This window comes from Varanus komodoensis, unplaced genomic scaffold, assembly GCF_004798865.1.
Source record: "Varanus komodoensis strain SLA01 unplaced genomic scaffold, ASM479886v1 scaffold14_1, whole genome shotgun sequence".
In the NCBI taxonomy this organism is placed as follows: Eukaryota; Metazoa; Chordata; class Lepidosauria; order Squamata; family Varanidae; genus Varanus; species Varanus komodoensis.
The window spans coordinates 9,805,857-9,821,566 of NW_025335438.1; the positions used below are offsets into that span (position 1 = coordinate 9,805,857).

A 15,710-nucleotide genomic window follows, 5' to 3' on the forward strand; every position below is an offset into this window, starting at 1 on the left:
ATCCACCACACTGCACTGGCTCTCAGTTAAAGTGATATATGCACGTTTATGTTCTCATATGTGTATTTCTGCTCTTTTAGAGTGAAGTGGTTGGACAGGGACTGGGAGATCAGGAGTCTAGCCCCCACTTGACCATGAAACTCACTGGGTTAGTTTGGGCTGGTCACTGGCACCCAGTTAAACTAACCTACCTCACAGGGTTGTTGTTGTACAAAGAAAATGGAATCAAGGAAGAGGAGCATGTAAGCCACCTTGGGTTCCCTGCATAAGGGGGAAAGGTGGATATAAATGTAATAATAATATCCTGAGTAAGTCTTGTCCAGGTGGATGGGTTATTATCTGTCTATAAGTGAAGGTAGCATACAGAATCTGTTAGAAAATGGAAAGCCCAGTAGCACCTTCACAACCAATAGACGAACATAGCTACTGTTACATTCCATATTATCATTTGATACTCACACATGCAGACCAGACTAGTTTAACATACTGAAAATAATCTATGGGTTTAATTTTTTTTAATGCCAGCACTGTTTTAAAAAGTAAAAGCGGGAAAGGTTCTTTTTATAAGTGTAGTTAAACTCATAATGGTGATGACAGAAACAGCATATTCTTATTCCATCTGTCAGTACTTTCTGTACAAAAATGTGATGCACGAGAATTCTGATAAATGTCCCAATGCGTAGGTGGTTGCTGGAAGGATGAACTATGAAACAGTAACCCCCTCACTGGTGGTGCGAGGCTTAGACGGGTAGGCCCTCGGTTGTACCCAATAGCATGCTGCCCAAATGCTTAGCTCACAGAACAGTTGCTCTCCTAGGGGTGCATTGGAGGCCAAGAAGAGGCAATTGGCCCATAACAGCAGCATGTAAGAATAAAGATAATTTAGCATGCTCTTACAACACTCAGCAAAGCTTCAGGAATGACTCGTGGCAAGGTTGGTGCTTCTCCCCATCATTTTCCAGCCCTGCACACACCTGCCAGGTGTCAGTATAGACTGATATGTGTGCTTGGTTGCAAGTAAAACAGCAGTGAAACTTGGTTTTTTTTTCAACTGTGCTAAGGATGTAGGAAAATCCAGTCTAAGATGGGGCAAGGAATTAATCCAAAATAATACATGTAATGCATTGTTATTTAACATCTTCATTGAAATTAAAGTAGCAACATGTCAGTATATTATATATCAATGCATATTCTACATCAAATGCATACAATAGAAATGAATTGACAAGGATAATAACAATGTTGATGATGGTCCACTATGATTAAAATGCTATGTTGCCCAGACTCCAATAGAGCTTTGTTAGTGGTTTCAGATTTTTACAGAATATAACAAGCTAGAACTCAGGGGTTCTTGTTGTGTTTCATATCTTGCTATTCATGTTCAGTAAGATAAACAAGAAATCAAGCCAGAAATCTTCCCATAATGTTCTGCTTTCACTCATTATCATCTACATTTTGTTTGTTTGTTTGTTTGTTTGTTTAAAACTTTTCTATACCATCCCATCACAGACATTTTGAGACGGTTTACAACAAATGTAAGAGGCTCTCTTGTCCACTTCAAACTCACATTTGGTTGGGACAAGGGAAAAGACTTTCTCAGTTGTTGTTCCCGGTCTTTGGGACTTCTCACCTAGGTAGGTTCATTCGACCTCTTTAATTTTTACACAGTATTAATATCATCCTTTTAGGAACACCTTTGACCTTTAAGAACTGGGTTTTATTACTTGCCTTACATCATTATATATAATCTTGTTTTATGCTTTGATATTTTTTATGATGGCCCTTTATTATAGCATATTATGGGGCTATTTACTTGTACTGGAGTTGCTTTTGAACTGTTTTGTTGTTGGCTTTCATTATTTTTTGTTCCTTTTCTATCTTGCGGCTTGTATTATTTTTTCCTTCGTAAACCATCCTAAAGTATATGAGGAAAGACAACAAGGTACAACTATTTTAAAGAAGATAAATAAATCCCATAGTGGGTAGGGATGGTGTTTTTTATCATAATCCTAAGATTTTTGTATAGAACAGGATAAAATGCTCCAAATTAATAATAATAAATAACTTCCAAATGTTTATATACTTCATATGTACACATGGCAAATTTCACTTCTGTGGGGTTAGCAGACAGGTTTCATTCAACTGTGATGTCTGAGTAGGAAATCCTGAAGGTTCAGAGCAACTCTAGGATCAATGTACAGACAGAATGAGTCTACAAAAGAATTATAACCTGTGCGTAGCAGATTTACTTGAGGCTGGAAATGGGAAGGAAGAAAGGAAGTCTTCGAGTCTAAGGCTCTGGCAAGGAATGGAAAAATCAAATTGAATATCAAATGCCACTATCTGCTTACTTGGCAGAGAGTGACAAACCAAATGTCAGCAAGAATGGGTGGAAGCTATGTGCTATGGGATGCCGTAGAGGAAGAAAGCCAAGGAGAAGGCAGGGGCCTTAGCACAGGGTAAACAGCTGGTCACAGAGAAAGTGCGGAACTGATAATATGCTGGGCCTTGGCAGTGAGCATGTGTTGAATGGAATAAATAAGTCGACTGATAGAAGGGAACGGGAAGAATGAAAGAAAAGGAGAACCGGGACTCTTGGATGATGTAAATGAAAAATGATCATTGTATGTGTGTTTTCTCTGTGACTTCTGTATAAAAGTCTTCCCTTGCTGCTGAGGTCACATGCAATGGGATACTTGTTTGGCTTAAGTGATGCTAACAGGGAAAGGAAAAAGGGACGCTTCATGCAAATGCTGTTTGGCTACCTTGGCATGAATGCATAAGCATATTTTAACCTTTGGGAAATATGGTGAAAAAGTGCATGTACTTAGACAATGTCCTATGCAGATAGGAGAAGAGGAACTCATGTTTGTGCAATACAATAGGGACAGGAATCATTATCTTTCTCACAGGGAAGGAGGGTGTTGGTGAATTTTGAGAGACTTCTTTGTATAAGTAGCTTTGCATCTGTTTAGTTATTTATACTGACTGTGGAATTAAATGATGATAGAAAAAGTGTGTGCTGCAATATGTTTTAATTACTGATTGAAAAAGTATTACTAAGATTTATGAAATGTAAAAAAGAATAAAGTGTATAGATTCTGGTAAAATCTTATTTGAAAGCTTGTATTAATGGAGCTGTATGCACACAGACACATATTCTAAGACATTTTCCAATGCCCAATGAAGCTGCGAGCATCACTATACTCATTGGATTCATGCCCTTCATTGCATCTCTGTCTAACCCTTGACTGTGTTGTGGGAAAGGTCTGCAGAGGGACGTCTAGTTTCTGTGCATAGGGTCACTTGTGATATAGAACTCACAATTTGTAGGATTCTCCATTCCAAGCATAGTTATTTTCATAGAGCAGGATCCCATTTTTAGACCTTTCCTCAGTTATATTATTCACATGGATTCACCTGGAAGTTGATAAATGGTGTACTCTCGGAATGCATGCATGTATTTCAGATATACATCTTTCTACCTTCTACTTTATTACTTCTATGTCCATGCAGTTTCTTTTCTTATTGTGATTTGACCTATGAACCAAGAGCATACTTAGAATTGGCATGAGAGGAAATGTATACAAGGTTAAATAAGGTTTTGGATCTTGATCCGTCTTTTTATTGAAATGATGTGCAGCTGTTTATAGCACTCATCAATGTGGTACACAGTGCTTAATATTTTATGTTAAATGTAAATTGGATAAAATTAATATAGTATCTTGTAAACAAATGCCCACCTTTATGTTGTCCTGCTTCTCTGCCTAACAATCTTCGCTCCCTTTTTCAATAATCAGTGTTGAGTTTTATGGATTGGTTTATATGGGGTGGATCTTCATAACACACAAAACCACCTTATGATTAAGCTATATAGTGTGGGTTGGACAATAGGGCTCTTCCTCCTTGCCTTGCAGTCCCCCAGCCAGTTTCCTAATGTCCTTCCAAGCAGGACCCATCAAGTCTTTCCCTCCTACTCTGAACATTGCCCCTTTTCTTTCAGGAAAATGTTGAAAAGGGGAACGACACCAAGAATTCTCACTTAAACATTTAAAATCAAGAGGATTATATGAAAGTTGATATTTTTTCACTACTAATCTATTTTGGTGCATCTTTCCAAATGACAGCTAGGCAACCGGTCCCTGGCAACTATGCGCAGATCAGCCCAAATTCAGTCTTGCTGAGTCAGTCTGTGTCCATGCATGTTACCTACTCACTTGGCTGCTTCCTTGAAACATACAAGAAAATTGATCAGACAAAACTACATGTATCATACAGCTGTAAGAGTGCATTTGCAAAAGACAGATGATGTGGTGATAATGATGATCACAGTTGTGCAGTCTTAGGGTAGGGGGAAATAAAAAGAAAATGGGGATAAACTATTGGTAGCCACTCCAAAGTGATTCTTGAGCTTGAGTGATGGGCCGGCCAGTCACTCACAGTGGCAGAGGTGTGGTTATGCAGAGCAGCAAGGGGTGTTGTTCTCTGCAAGCTGTGTTCTCTTTGGGGGCTGCTGAATTCCCATAGGTAATGCTGATGTGCGGGTCCAGTGTGCAATGTACGGTCAAGGGGGTGGGAAATTCCAAACCTTTTCTGCGGAAGATAATAAAAAGGTAACTTCTGTCTTATGTATGAAGGAGCATAAAACAGGGAGGGCAAACAGAGATTTTCAATAGAAGTCACAAATGGCTGGTTATAGGTATATCTCCAATATGCTAGTTAGGGCATTTTACAAAATGTATTTATTGCTACAGAATAACAAGATCCTGCAGTCTTGAACTTCCCTTATAGTTGCTGTTGGCAAAAGCTGTGCCACTGGTAGCATGTACTGATGTTCTGCAAGGCTTTATGGTAAGAGTGAGCATTAAAAAACAAAACAAACCCCTGATTCTGTTTATTACTGTAGCACTTGCTGTTACCAGGTGGTGGCCAGAGCTTTAATTTTCTCAAGATTCTACCCAGATTTCCTTATAAGACTCTCATACCTGCCGGCAGCAATTGATGCTCGCGACTGCCCCAAATAATCATCCTACTTCAGACTAACAAGGTGCTTTTTCAGTATACGCTATGGTTTTAGATAAGGATTTGTTTACACAGCTTTTAATAGCTCCATAAATGCATGAACGTTCCCCAGGTTTCACTGGCAGCATTGTACTAACTTTTCTGTTTACATAGTGCTGCTTATCAGTTCAGATTTCTGACTGAGCACCTTATTTAACAACTCCATATCATTTTCAATTCTCCATATATTTTTCTATTGTTTTAATACATGATAGAAGGCTTCCATCAGTGGAACGTTGAGGTGGGGGAATCTTCAGCAACTCACCTTCCTCCCTGCAGATCTTTGCATGCCTCCCCACACAACTGCACTAATTTCTTAGGTATCTCCTTAAAAATTGCAGTGTAAGTGTGTAACACTGACAATGACAAAAAAGGGAAAAAACAAAAACAAAACCCTGCTGGCAGGGCTACAATCTAAATAAACAGACACATGATGAAACAGAAGGAAGAGATGATAAGAAAAAACAATGGAAGAAGAGAAACAAAAAGTTAACATTGCAGCAAATTGGAGGACCGGCCTGGGAAAATAGATGTGTCTTGGGTACTTCAGTACAAGAGGTTAAATTAAAGAAATAATTGGATTAATGAACTCCAGAGATAAGACACTACCAAAGATAATGCATATATCCAGTTTAAACATGAGATAATAAGTGAAATATATTTTGAAGGGGTTTTAAAAATCTAATCATACTTTACAGAGCTATTTCATTTGCATTTCTGTAGCTTTCAGTGGATGAATCTGAAGAAGCTTAAATACTGTAAGGTGCAATTTCCATCAGTTTGGATCTTTATTGCAAAAGTTGACTCTCTGCTATGTGAGTCAATATTTCATTGAGAGATCCTTGTCAATAGCTATAGGTGGATTTATCATATTCTCGTATATATGAAGACATGCTATCTGGTCAGGGATAGTGGTGGGCATGAGATGTGGTGAAGACTGGAACTTGTCCATGCATAGGGAAGAATTTTCACATAGAGGCATGCACATAGGTGGGTTCTGCTACACCCATCCTCTCTGCTGTCTCTGATATCGAACTAGAGAATGCAGAGGGACAAAGGGCTTTGGAACTCACCTGCACAACAGCATTTGCTATCCCCAGTGCAAGCAAGCTGGGCCCAGGCAAGGTACTCCAAGTAATGGTGTGGGCTAGACTGAAGTGGCCTGTGGGCTGGAAGTTCTGTACCCCCTTATGACCTGTGCAACTTGCAGTTCACAGAGTTGGATTTGTGGCCTTCTAGGCAAGTAAACCCAAAGGATTGTCAATATGGCACGAATGGGTTTAGTCGGGTGGCTTACAGATTGACAAACAGATATATTTCTTACCATTGTGGTTTCAGAGTTAATACATCAAGAAAGCATTCATGATTGTTTTTCCAGATGTCCTGTGTATTTGTGTACAATCATAAGAAGAGCTCTTCAGGATCAGATGAAATGTCCATGTAGTTCCAGATCCAATCCACATGGTGGCCAACCATATGCCTTTGGGAGCCCAGATACGGGGCTTGAGGTCAATAATGTTCTTCCATTATTGATTCCTAGCAAATGGTATTCAGAGGCATAAAGAATCTGTAGATCACATAGAACCACCATGATTTGTGAAATCTCTTCATTTCTCTCTTGATCACTTTTTCTGCACTAAAAATCCCTAAGCATTACTGACTTTCCTCAGGAAATGATAGAATTCCCTTGCTTCTGATGCTAATAGTTTCAAAAGCTATTTAACACCACTAGAGATCAATACATAAAAATGTGTATAACTTCTTTCCCAGAAGCAGGAATTTTGATATTACTTTGATTTTTTTTAAATCCCTGTGCTTATAGACACTTTATAATGTCCTCTGCAGAACTGCACATGCAAGAGCAAAAGCCGATGCTGCAGATCAAGCTGCCCAGTCTGCTCGTCAAGAATGCGATGTTGCTAGAGCAGTTGCCAGAGAACTTTCCCCAGGTTTCTACCAACCAGGTAACATTATGCTTGTATTTTACTAGAATAATGTGATCTTTTGCATTTAAAAGGTGATGCATTTATAACTTGGATACTGTCCAGCCATGGCATTGAAAAGTTGGTAGGGACCATTGCGTTCCTAAGCTAGAAGACACTTTGTTAATCAAAAAAGTCAGTTTTATACCCTTTCTACTGAATAGTGTTTATATTAATTTAGCTATATTTTCCATAAGCTTATGCTCTGTATATTTTACAAATCATATGCTGTAAACTTGTCTGTACCTAGAGTGGGAGAGTATAATTAATAACAAGTCCTTTTCAATAAAGACAACACGGATAATACCACTACTTAATGATATGTGCCCTATTAGGGCATTACATCTGCTGCATACAGCCCCATGGAGTAGGGATATGCCAAATAGCCTGATGTCCTGATGTTGCACAGGCCAAATAGCCTCTCTCTCAGCATCCACACATACAGTTCAAACGTCTACAGTGTACTGCTGTACATGCAAAGGCTTTCCCACAACCTTGAACCCTGTAGTATTAGGAGTCCAGTTCACACTGTACCTACAGATGGCAGGAAACAGGTCTGTGATGGCAAGGGAGAATCTATTCACTCAGCCCCTGCTTTATGCAGGAGTTACATGCCTGAATATGGCAATAGTGGAACCAGATTTTTCTCCTTGTAATACATTGTAGTTGTGATTTAAAGAAACAGTCAGTCACCACTACAGGAAGGCTACAGAAAGATACTAACTGATACTAACTGAGCAATCCATATAATCAACATGAGTGATTCAAAGTTTCATCCATCTAAACTCAAGCAGCTTTATGCCTTAAAGAACTACTATGATGGGATGTTCTTCTTTGCATCTTCCCCTAAGGAGGGTAACAAAAATTTCAGACACTAAGGAGAAAAGGAAAGGATTACTTGCTCCTTAGAATATCTGCCTGTGAGGCTCATGTCACAGTTTCAGGTTCCAGATTTAAAATTCTCTCACACATCTAAGTATTGAGCAAGATACATAGTTCTGCCCACAAAAAACAGCACTGGCTAAGTTTATGCAGATTTATGATTCATATAACTAAAAGTAGACTAAGGTTCCGACTTGTGTGCATTCATGGAATCAGTTTCAAAAGAGCATTACTGAAGATCTGTGTCATAAGGTATTGAGCGTGGGTAATAGAGGTTTGCTCCAGGCTTGTGAGAATGTGACACTGTATAACAGACCTGAGATTTGGAGCTTCCATGAAAGCATAATGCCTCACCAGCTGCCTGAATGTATGTCAGTATCTTTGTATAGGAGGTCACATGAGCCTGCAGTAATGCCACTGTAAAGCCTTTGCAATTTTACTTATTAATTACTTGACAATGCTTCATGCTAAAGGTTTGAAATATTTGCTCACTTTTTCTAAAGGTGGCCCATCAGGATCTTCTCTGATTTAATGTCAATTTTGAACATATTTACGATGTAACATGTACTTAAATGAGGATATGTCATTACAAAAAGCAAACCACAATCCTTATTGAAATAAAATACTTTTCATATAAAGCACTGTTAAAAAAATACTGGAATCCAGTTTGAAAAAGTGGCTCAGAGCAGCTCTCCCCTAAGAGTTATTGTCAGCTTTTTCTACTTCCTAATCCAATTAAGTTATAGAAAAGGTTGCTATGAGATGTTACAAGGGCATAGGGCTTCATCATACATTTTCAATATCCATGGAAGTGTAGGAGCCAGACAATGTGAGACAGTGGTGCCTGGGAGGAGGTTTCTCAACTTTATCAAATACGCACAGTGAGCATAAAAATGTAAGGAAAGCCATGCTGCGTCAGACCAAGGGTCCATCTAGTCCAGCACTCTGTACACACAGTGGCAAACCAGGTGCACACAGGATCATTCAAGCAGGATGGGTCCAAGACTTCTGCCTGTCCAAGCTCCTCAGCAGCTGGTGTATGTAGGCATATCACCTCTGGTTAAGAAGGAAGCACAGCAAGGCTAGTAGCCACTGATAGCCTCCTCCCTCATGAATCTATCCAATTCCCTTTTAAAGCCATCCAAATTGATAGCCATCACCACTTTCTATGGCAGAGAATTCTGATGTTTAACTGTACATTGTGTAAAGGTCTTTCCTTTTCCCATCCTAAACCTTCCACCAATCATTTTCCTGGGATGACCCTAGGTTTTAGAGTTATGGGAAAGAGAAAAAAAATCTCTCACTGTCCATGTTCTCCACACTAAGCATTATTTTAATCACCTCCATCATGTCACCCCTTACTCTCCCTTTTTTCTAATCTGAACAGACCCAGTTGTAATAGCCACTCCTCTTAAGGGAGTTGTTCCAGCCTCTTGATCATTTTAGTTGCCCTTCTCTGTACTTTTTCCAACTCAATAATGTCATTTTTTAGGTCTGACAGTAGAGATCTGCCATGTCATTTTGTTGGGTTTTCAGGTAAAGAGCTGAAAGCAAGAAGTCTGAAACTATGTTTTACAGCCCAACAAGCACCATGGAGACTACTGTTGCCCTGGTGAAGCCCTAACCTGACCTAGAACCTTCTATAGTTCTTGCAGGTCAAGTGGAGCCATTGGGTTTCCTGGATGGGTGGAATTGCCCAGGAAGCCAAAGATACATCACACTAGACTGTGCAGTCCTGGCAGCTCATCATATGTGATGACAGCACAAAGATCTGACAGTCCCCATTTCTAAGTTTGGCAGCTTTTTCCACTTCCTAACTTGTAACTAGGCAACATCCTCTTGTTGTGTCAAATTGTCCTGAAAGACAATATTGTGGGTAAATGTTATTTTACCCTTTTCTTGACTAGGAGGGCCTAATGTGAAAAGCAAGCAATCTGTCCTTTAATGACTGCACATTGGAAATTGGTAAGACTGATTTTAAAGAAGATACAGGATAGCTAACATCTTGCTCTATTTGAAAGTCTTCCCCCAACCCCATTCTTTAATGGAAATGAACATTAAACCAAGCCTGGAATCTATACACCAGCTTTCTCAAATGTGGTGCCCTCCAAATATTGTACTACAAGTCATGTCATCCTCATGGGAGTAAGGAAAGTTGTAATTCCACACAATTGGATACTGGGTGTTAAGGATAGGATTAGCTGGATGCTGCCCATTGGAAAGAGTTATCCTCTTTTTCATCAAGGCAACCTGCCTGTTCCTTTGCCTCTCCCCGCTCTGGTCCAACACAGGTGGTGGTGGGAAGGAGAAGCAATAGATGTCCCTGCCTGCTTGCTCACTGGCTCTCTGCTATGATAGAACTGATGAAAATTACAAAGAGGAGCAATAGCAGCTCGTGATGATGAGTGAGAAGGTACACTGAGGGAGTAGGCCCTTCAAGGGTATCTTCTCTGAGGGCCCTCAAAAACCTGAATCTGGCACTGATTGTAAGAGAAAACATTTGTAGATAGAACAGTGTGGTCTTTCTGCCAAAAGTAGTTTGACACCTTAGCCTTGTTTATGCTTTGCCTTTTTTGGTGGGGGGTGGGTGTTTACAACATGTCATAAATTCTTGTCCAATTGAATGTTGCTATGGAAGTGATAATAAGTGGTCATATGTCTTATAATTTACGAAGAAGCTTGCACGTTCATTTAGAACACAGTTCAAAGAATTGTGTAGCATTCCAGACTTGGATGATTATGGACATTCTGTTCATAGTGGGAGAATCATGGAAGCTTAGATCACCAGGTGCCACCTGGATACTTTGTATGCTGGCAGAGCCTGTCTCCTTCCCTTATGCTCCCAAAGCCTGCCTTTTTTGTGGCTTTTTATCCTTTTTCTATGATGAAATATTGGCCATTTATCACTATTGTTTGTTTGCTGTCATTTTGCCAGTGTTGAATTCATGATCATACTGACTTCTGAACCAATATCAATTTAGGTATCACCACAGCCTCACGCTGGGAAAGTTTATCAAAAATATTTTTCAGATGCTATTAACTATTATTAGTATTCATTCTGCTTATAATTATAATGATTCCATGGCATTTAATGAAGTAGAAATACAGCAGTGACTTGCCAGCCATCCCTTTAATCAACCCTAGAATGTACTGTATTTTAATTTATTTAACATGGCAATCCTGTGTACCCCCCTTTCCAGGAATAGTTTCAAATTTGACTTAGAAATATAATTAAAGCCATCCAACACAGATGCTAGATATTGCTAGCATCTTTAGCAATATTTTATTTATTTATTTATTAAAACATTTTTATGCCGCCCCATTCGCCGAAGCCTCGGGGCGGCTTACAACAGTAAGTTAAAATAATTATAATATAAATCAAAATATAAACATTAAATTAAAAATACAAAAATACAGTATAAAATAAGCCGCCCTGGCCAGATAAAATCCAATAATATTAACAGTTAAAATGCCGCTTGAATAAAAAGGTCTTCGCCTGGCGCCGAAAAACAAATAACGACGGCGCCTGGCGGACCTCTCTGGGGAGCGTGTTCCATAACTTAGGTGCCACCGCAGAGAAAGCCCTCCTCCGAGTACCCACCCTCCTAATTTCTTTCATGGAGGGTTCCCGGAGAAGGGCCTCCCTCGCCGATCTCAAGGGGCGGCTGGGCATTTATGGATGCAAGCGCTCCTTCAGGTATCAGATGGAATGACTGGTTGTTTATATATAAATACATATATTTGAAAAAGTCACACACACACGTAAAGTTTAACCAGATTAGAAGCAAGCCTGGAACTTAACATAATAGCCTGCATTTCTTGAGAAGACAAATGCAGTGAATAGGGCATGCCAAATGCTGTAGTCACACTATTCTGAATAGTTTTTATCTGGTGGCCGGATGCAGTCTGGAAGTGCATTCTTTCTTCTGGATCAATGTTTGTGTAGAAAGCTTCGATCCATACTATGCTACACTGCAAAAAGAGATAGGTAAGGAACTACGGTGGTGTCTCAATTCTTTATGAGAAGATTTTCTTTTACTGTTACTGAGATGGCTTGATAACAGTTACCTGACTATTCTAGGAACATGTACCATATACATGGGTTGACTTTAACTGTTTAAAGTTACACTGATATGTCTTTCATTTGATGCTGATGCAAAGACAGAACAATGACTGTATTCACATTCTTCAGAGTTTTTCTGAAGGATGCCAGTTTGAGAAAAATTGAGAGGACTTTCTGTTGAAATAAGGAGCATGAGGGCACCTCATTCCAGACTATTTTCTTATACTATATCTGAACATAACTCAAAGGACTTAGGTTTCCAATAGAGGTTTTACATGGCTTTGGAATTGAAGGCTCATCTATTCCTACATCAAACACTTGTGCACCGGCTTCTAGGTAAAGGTGTCTGTTTGGTTTCCATTGACACTCTCTATCTAAATGCAGTGTCTAAAACTATCTCCAGTGTGGCTAATATAAAGGATGCCTACTTTATCTCTGCAATCTGATGGCAAAATGTGCCAGGATAGGTCTTCCAGCCTGGAAATGAGTCTGAATAACAATACAATTACATATTTCTAAAATGAGAACTCCAACATGTGTCCCTTTCTGGCTTTCAGCAATCATATGTGACTGTAAGCATCACATGATTTGCAGGGCCTAATTTGAATGTCTGCAGAACCTTCCTCCTCACTCATCTTGGGACACTGTGACTTTATAAATCAAGTCAAATGTTTTTCATCCTCTATTCTTCAATGCTAGTTGTAACTTTCTATAGGTAAACCCTTGAAGATACTGTTTTGGTTTCATTATATTTCTGTGATGGCAATTTTTTGAAGCACTGAAGATTGATTGGGTATAACATTAATTGATTGGGTGTAACATTTTACCAGATGGAGAGATCTGACGATTGCACAATTCTTGTGATCTTTTGATTGGCTTAATAAGGATGGCACATTTATAAGGGTGGAATCACCCTTGCCTTATAAGTTGATGTGGGTTAGGAGTTAGGGTCCTTCTCTGCAACATTCCACTTCTAGAAATGGACATCTACCTAGCACTAACATCAATGTCTCGTTTGTGCTAGGCAACCTTTTTTATCCAGGCCTTTTAATGTGCTGAGATATTTTTATACAGGATTTATTAATTTATTTCCTGTTGTATTTATGCTAATAGAATTCTTTTCATTCACACTGGTAGTTGTAAATGTGGAAGAGTTTAATTTAAACATCTACCTAACGAAATAGGAAGGCGTAATGCTCAAAAGTAAGGAAGAAACTTGATCAAAAATATTGCTGTGAAACAAACTTGGAAATGATAGGAGTCAGCAAATTAGATGAGCGACATGATCCTACACCCATTGAAGTGAACTGCCAAACACTGCAGAGTCAGCCCATGTATTTGAAATGTGACACAGCTGCAAAAGTGCTAGTGCTATTTTAGGCTGTGTATGCAAACGCAGGACATCATGGAGAGGCAAGGTGATAGTCCCTTCTATATGCATGCCTATTGGCATGGAATTAGATGCTGGAAAGATGCAGAAAAGCTGGAGGGAATTTAAAAAGTACTGTCAGTAATGAAATTTTATTCTGAAAATTGCTTCTGGAAAACTGACCTTGCACTTTTCTCTGTGTTGCACATTACTGTAAAACGTTTACCTGTTCACTATTGGAAACAATTTAAAAGTACCAAAGATATTACAATTATATTCTGTTGCCACTATTTCCATGCTTTCACTACTTTGAAGGCCTCTCCTGATGTAACGTTTTATAGTCATGGTCTCCCTTTCTGAAATGTTGTTGTCAGCACACACATGCATAAATATCATGTCAAAATTAGTTTCCACAACACTGTCTCTGGTCCATGTGTGAGTAGCAATCCCCAGTTCCCTTCATATCCTTTTCACTACTTTCATATCGTAATACAAGTTTTTATTAAGGTTTCAAAATGTGCTTACTGATAAATTTCACTAAAAGAGGAAAAATCTGTGATATCAGTAAAAGCTTTTACTACATTTTAGAATTAAAAAGGGCACAAATATAAATTCATTAGCAATAACCACTTCTGCTTTTTTTTCTTATGTATTAAGAAAAAAAGGTAAGAGAATTAATCCAAAAAAAAGGAGTCATAACTGCAAAGAGAAAGTAAAAGAGGACAAGTATGTCATGCAAACTGCAAAATATATTCTTTTCTTTGCTTCAGTAATTTGCTAGAAATCCTCTGTGTGATTTGCTTCTTTGTATCTAAATTTCAGGTCCTGATTATATCAAACAACGATTTCAGGAAAGTGCCGAAGTTAAGGAAAGCCCTGATGAAAAAACTCAGGAAAAAGCACCGACACCAAAAGAATCACCTCACTTTTATCGGAAAGGCACTACACCTCCTGGGACTCCAGAACAGAGCCCTCGACAAAGTCCCCTCCTCCCTGCAGAGCCTTCCCCTGCAAAACAAGGCAAAAAGCAAAACTCCACCTCGGAAGTCAAACTCATTCAAGAAAAAAAGAATGTTATCAGTGAAAAAGTAACACCAGTAGTCAACAAACCTCTTTATTCAAAAATGCCTGTGAAGGAAGAAATGATGGTAAAACACCAGCCAAAGTTGTCACCCCACAACAATCCCAGCAGCACAGAGAATGGAGAATTGCATGATCATTATCATGGTTATTATGTAAAAACAAATCCAACAGTGTATCCATTTGATCTTGGGGAAGATGAGGACCATGCCAATCCATCGTCTGCAGCACTTGCACTAGTTAAAGCTCAGAAGCCAAGCCCTGACCGATCTGGGATTCAATTAGATGCCAAAGAATTATTAAAGAAACCTGAATCTGTTTCACCAAAGAATCCAGCTAATAACAACTTCTATTCTTCAGTGGAAAGAGAAGTCAATTTGGTAGGTACTGTGGGTCAAAAGCGCAAAAATATTCCAAGATCTTTCTGCCTGGGTAAGCCAGCATCTTAATAGCCGGGAATATTCATGTACCTGGTAGTATTCACTTGCTGTATTTCATATTTTCAGCAGTTTGCATCTTTGTCAGTGTTTTGCTGCCTGAACATCTTTTAAGAAAAAAAAAAGTCAGTTTAAATCTAAATAGAGCCCTTGTGCCCTACTGTTCCCTAAGATTTAACTCTGATATCATTTATGGCAAAACCCTTTTCTGAGATGCAGGGACACCCTGTTTACATTCAACAGCAATCCCTTTAAGCCTAATACTAATGTACTTTACATGGGGTTTACATCAAATTATTATCCATATAAAATTTACTCATGCATTTTTACTCATAAAACTTACTTTGGTAGGTATGAAAGTGTGCAATGTGTACATAATTCAGCTTAGCAAACACTCCCTTTCTCTCACCATAAATTAATAATACTAAGAAACCAAAAGGCAGGCATTTGTGGTTCTTCCACTGCACTTTTAATATTCCTCATACACCTTATATGCAGTTATTAATAATGGTGTCTGTGAAGGAGACTAGTGTGCCAGCTCCACTCTGTCTCCCTGGTTTGAGTTAGAATGTCTGAAGGAAGATTGTAACCATGTTTGGCTGCATACATTAAGGTCCTTCCTGCAGTCCCATAGGATTCCCAATTGCAGGGGGAAGTGTGACTGTATCAGCTGAATTTGGTGGAATTTCCCTGCAGACATTTGGATCAATGTGAGAGCACTGGAGAGGAAAAGGCCAGCATGCATGGCTCTTCAGCCTCTCCGTAATTACAATTTATGAATGCTTGGAGAGGGAAGTTGTATTGTGCAACTCTAGATGGAACACAGAAGATACTAA

General features: G+C 39.0%; 1 protein-coding gene across 4 annotated transcripts in view; it reads left to right on the top strand.

Annotated features, from left to right (window-relative positions):
• The window catches only part of JPH1 (junctophilin 1), a 69,117-nt gene that overhangs the window by 43,773 nt on the left and 9,634 nt on the right, over window positions 1-15,710 (top strand). For 2 of the 4 annotated variants that reach the window (XM_044423982.1, XM_044423983.1), the window contains exons 3-4: window positions 6,907-7,025; window positions 14,180-14,817. In XM_044423982.1, coding sequence (XP_044279917.1) covers window positions 6,907-7,025; window positions 14,180-14,817 — 757 coding nt within the window. Of the gene's footprint in view, window positions 1-6,883; window positions 7,026-14,179; window positions 14,870-15,710 lie in introns of those variants that run through there. The other 2 variants (XM_044423984.1, XM_044423985.1) reach the window with 2 other exon arrangements.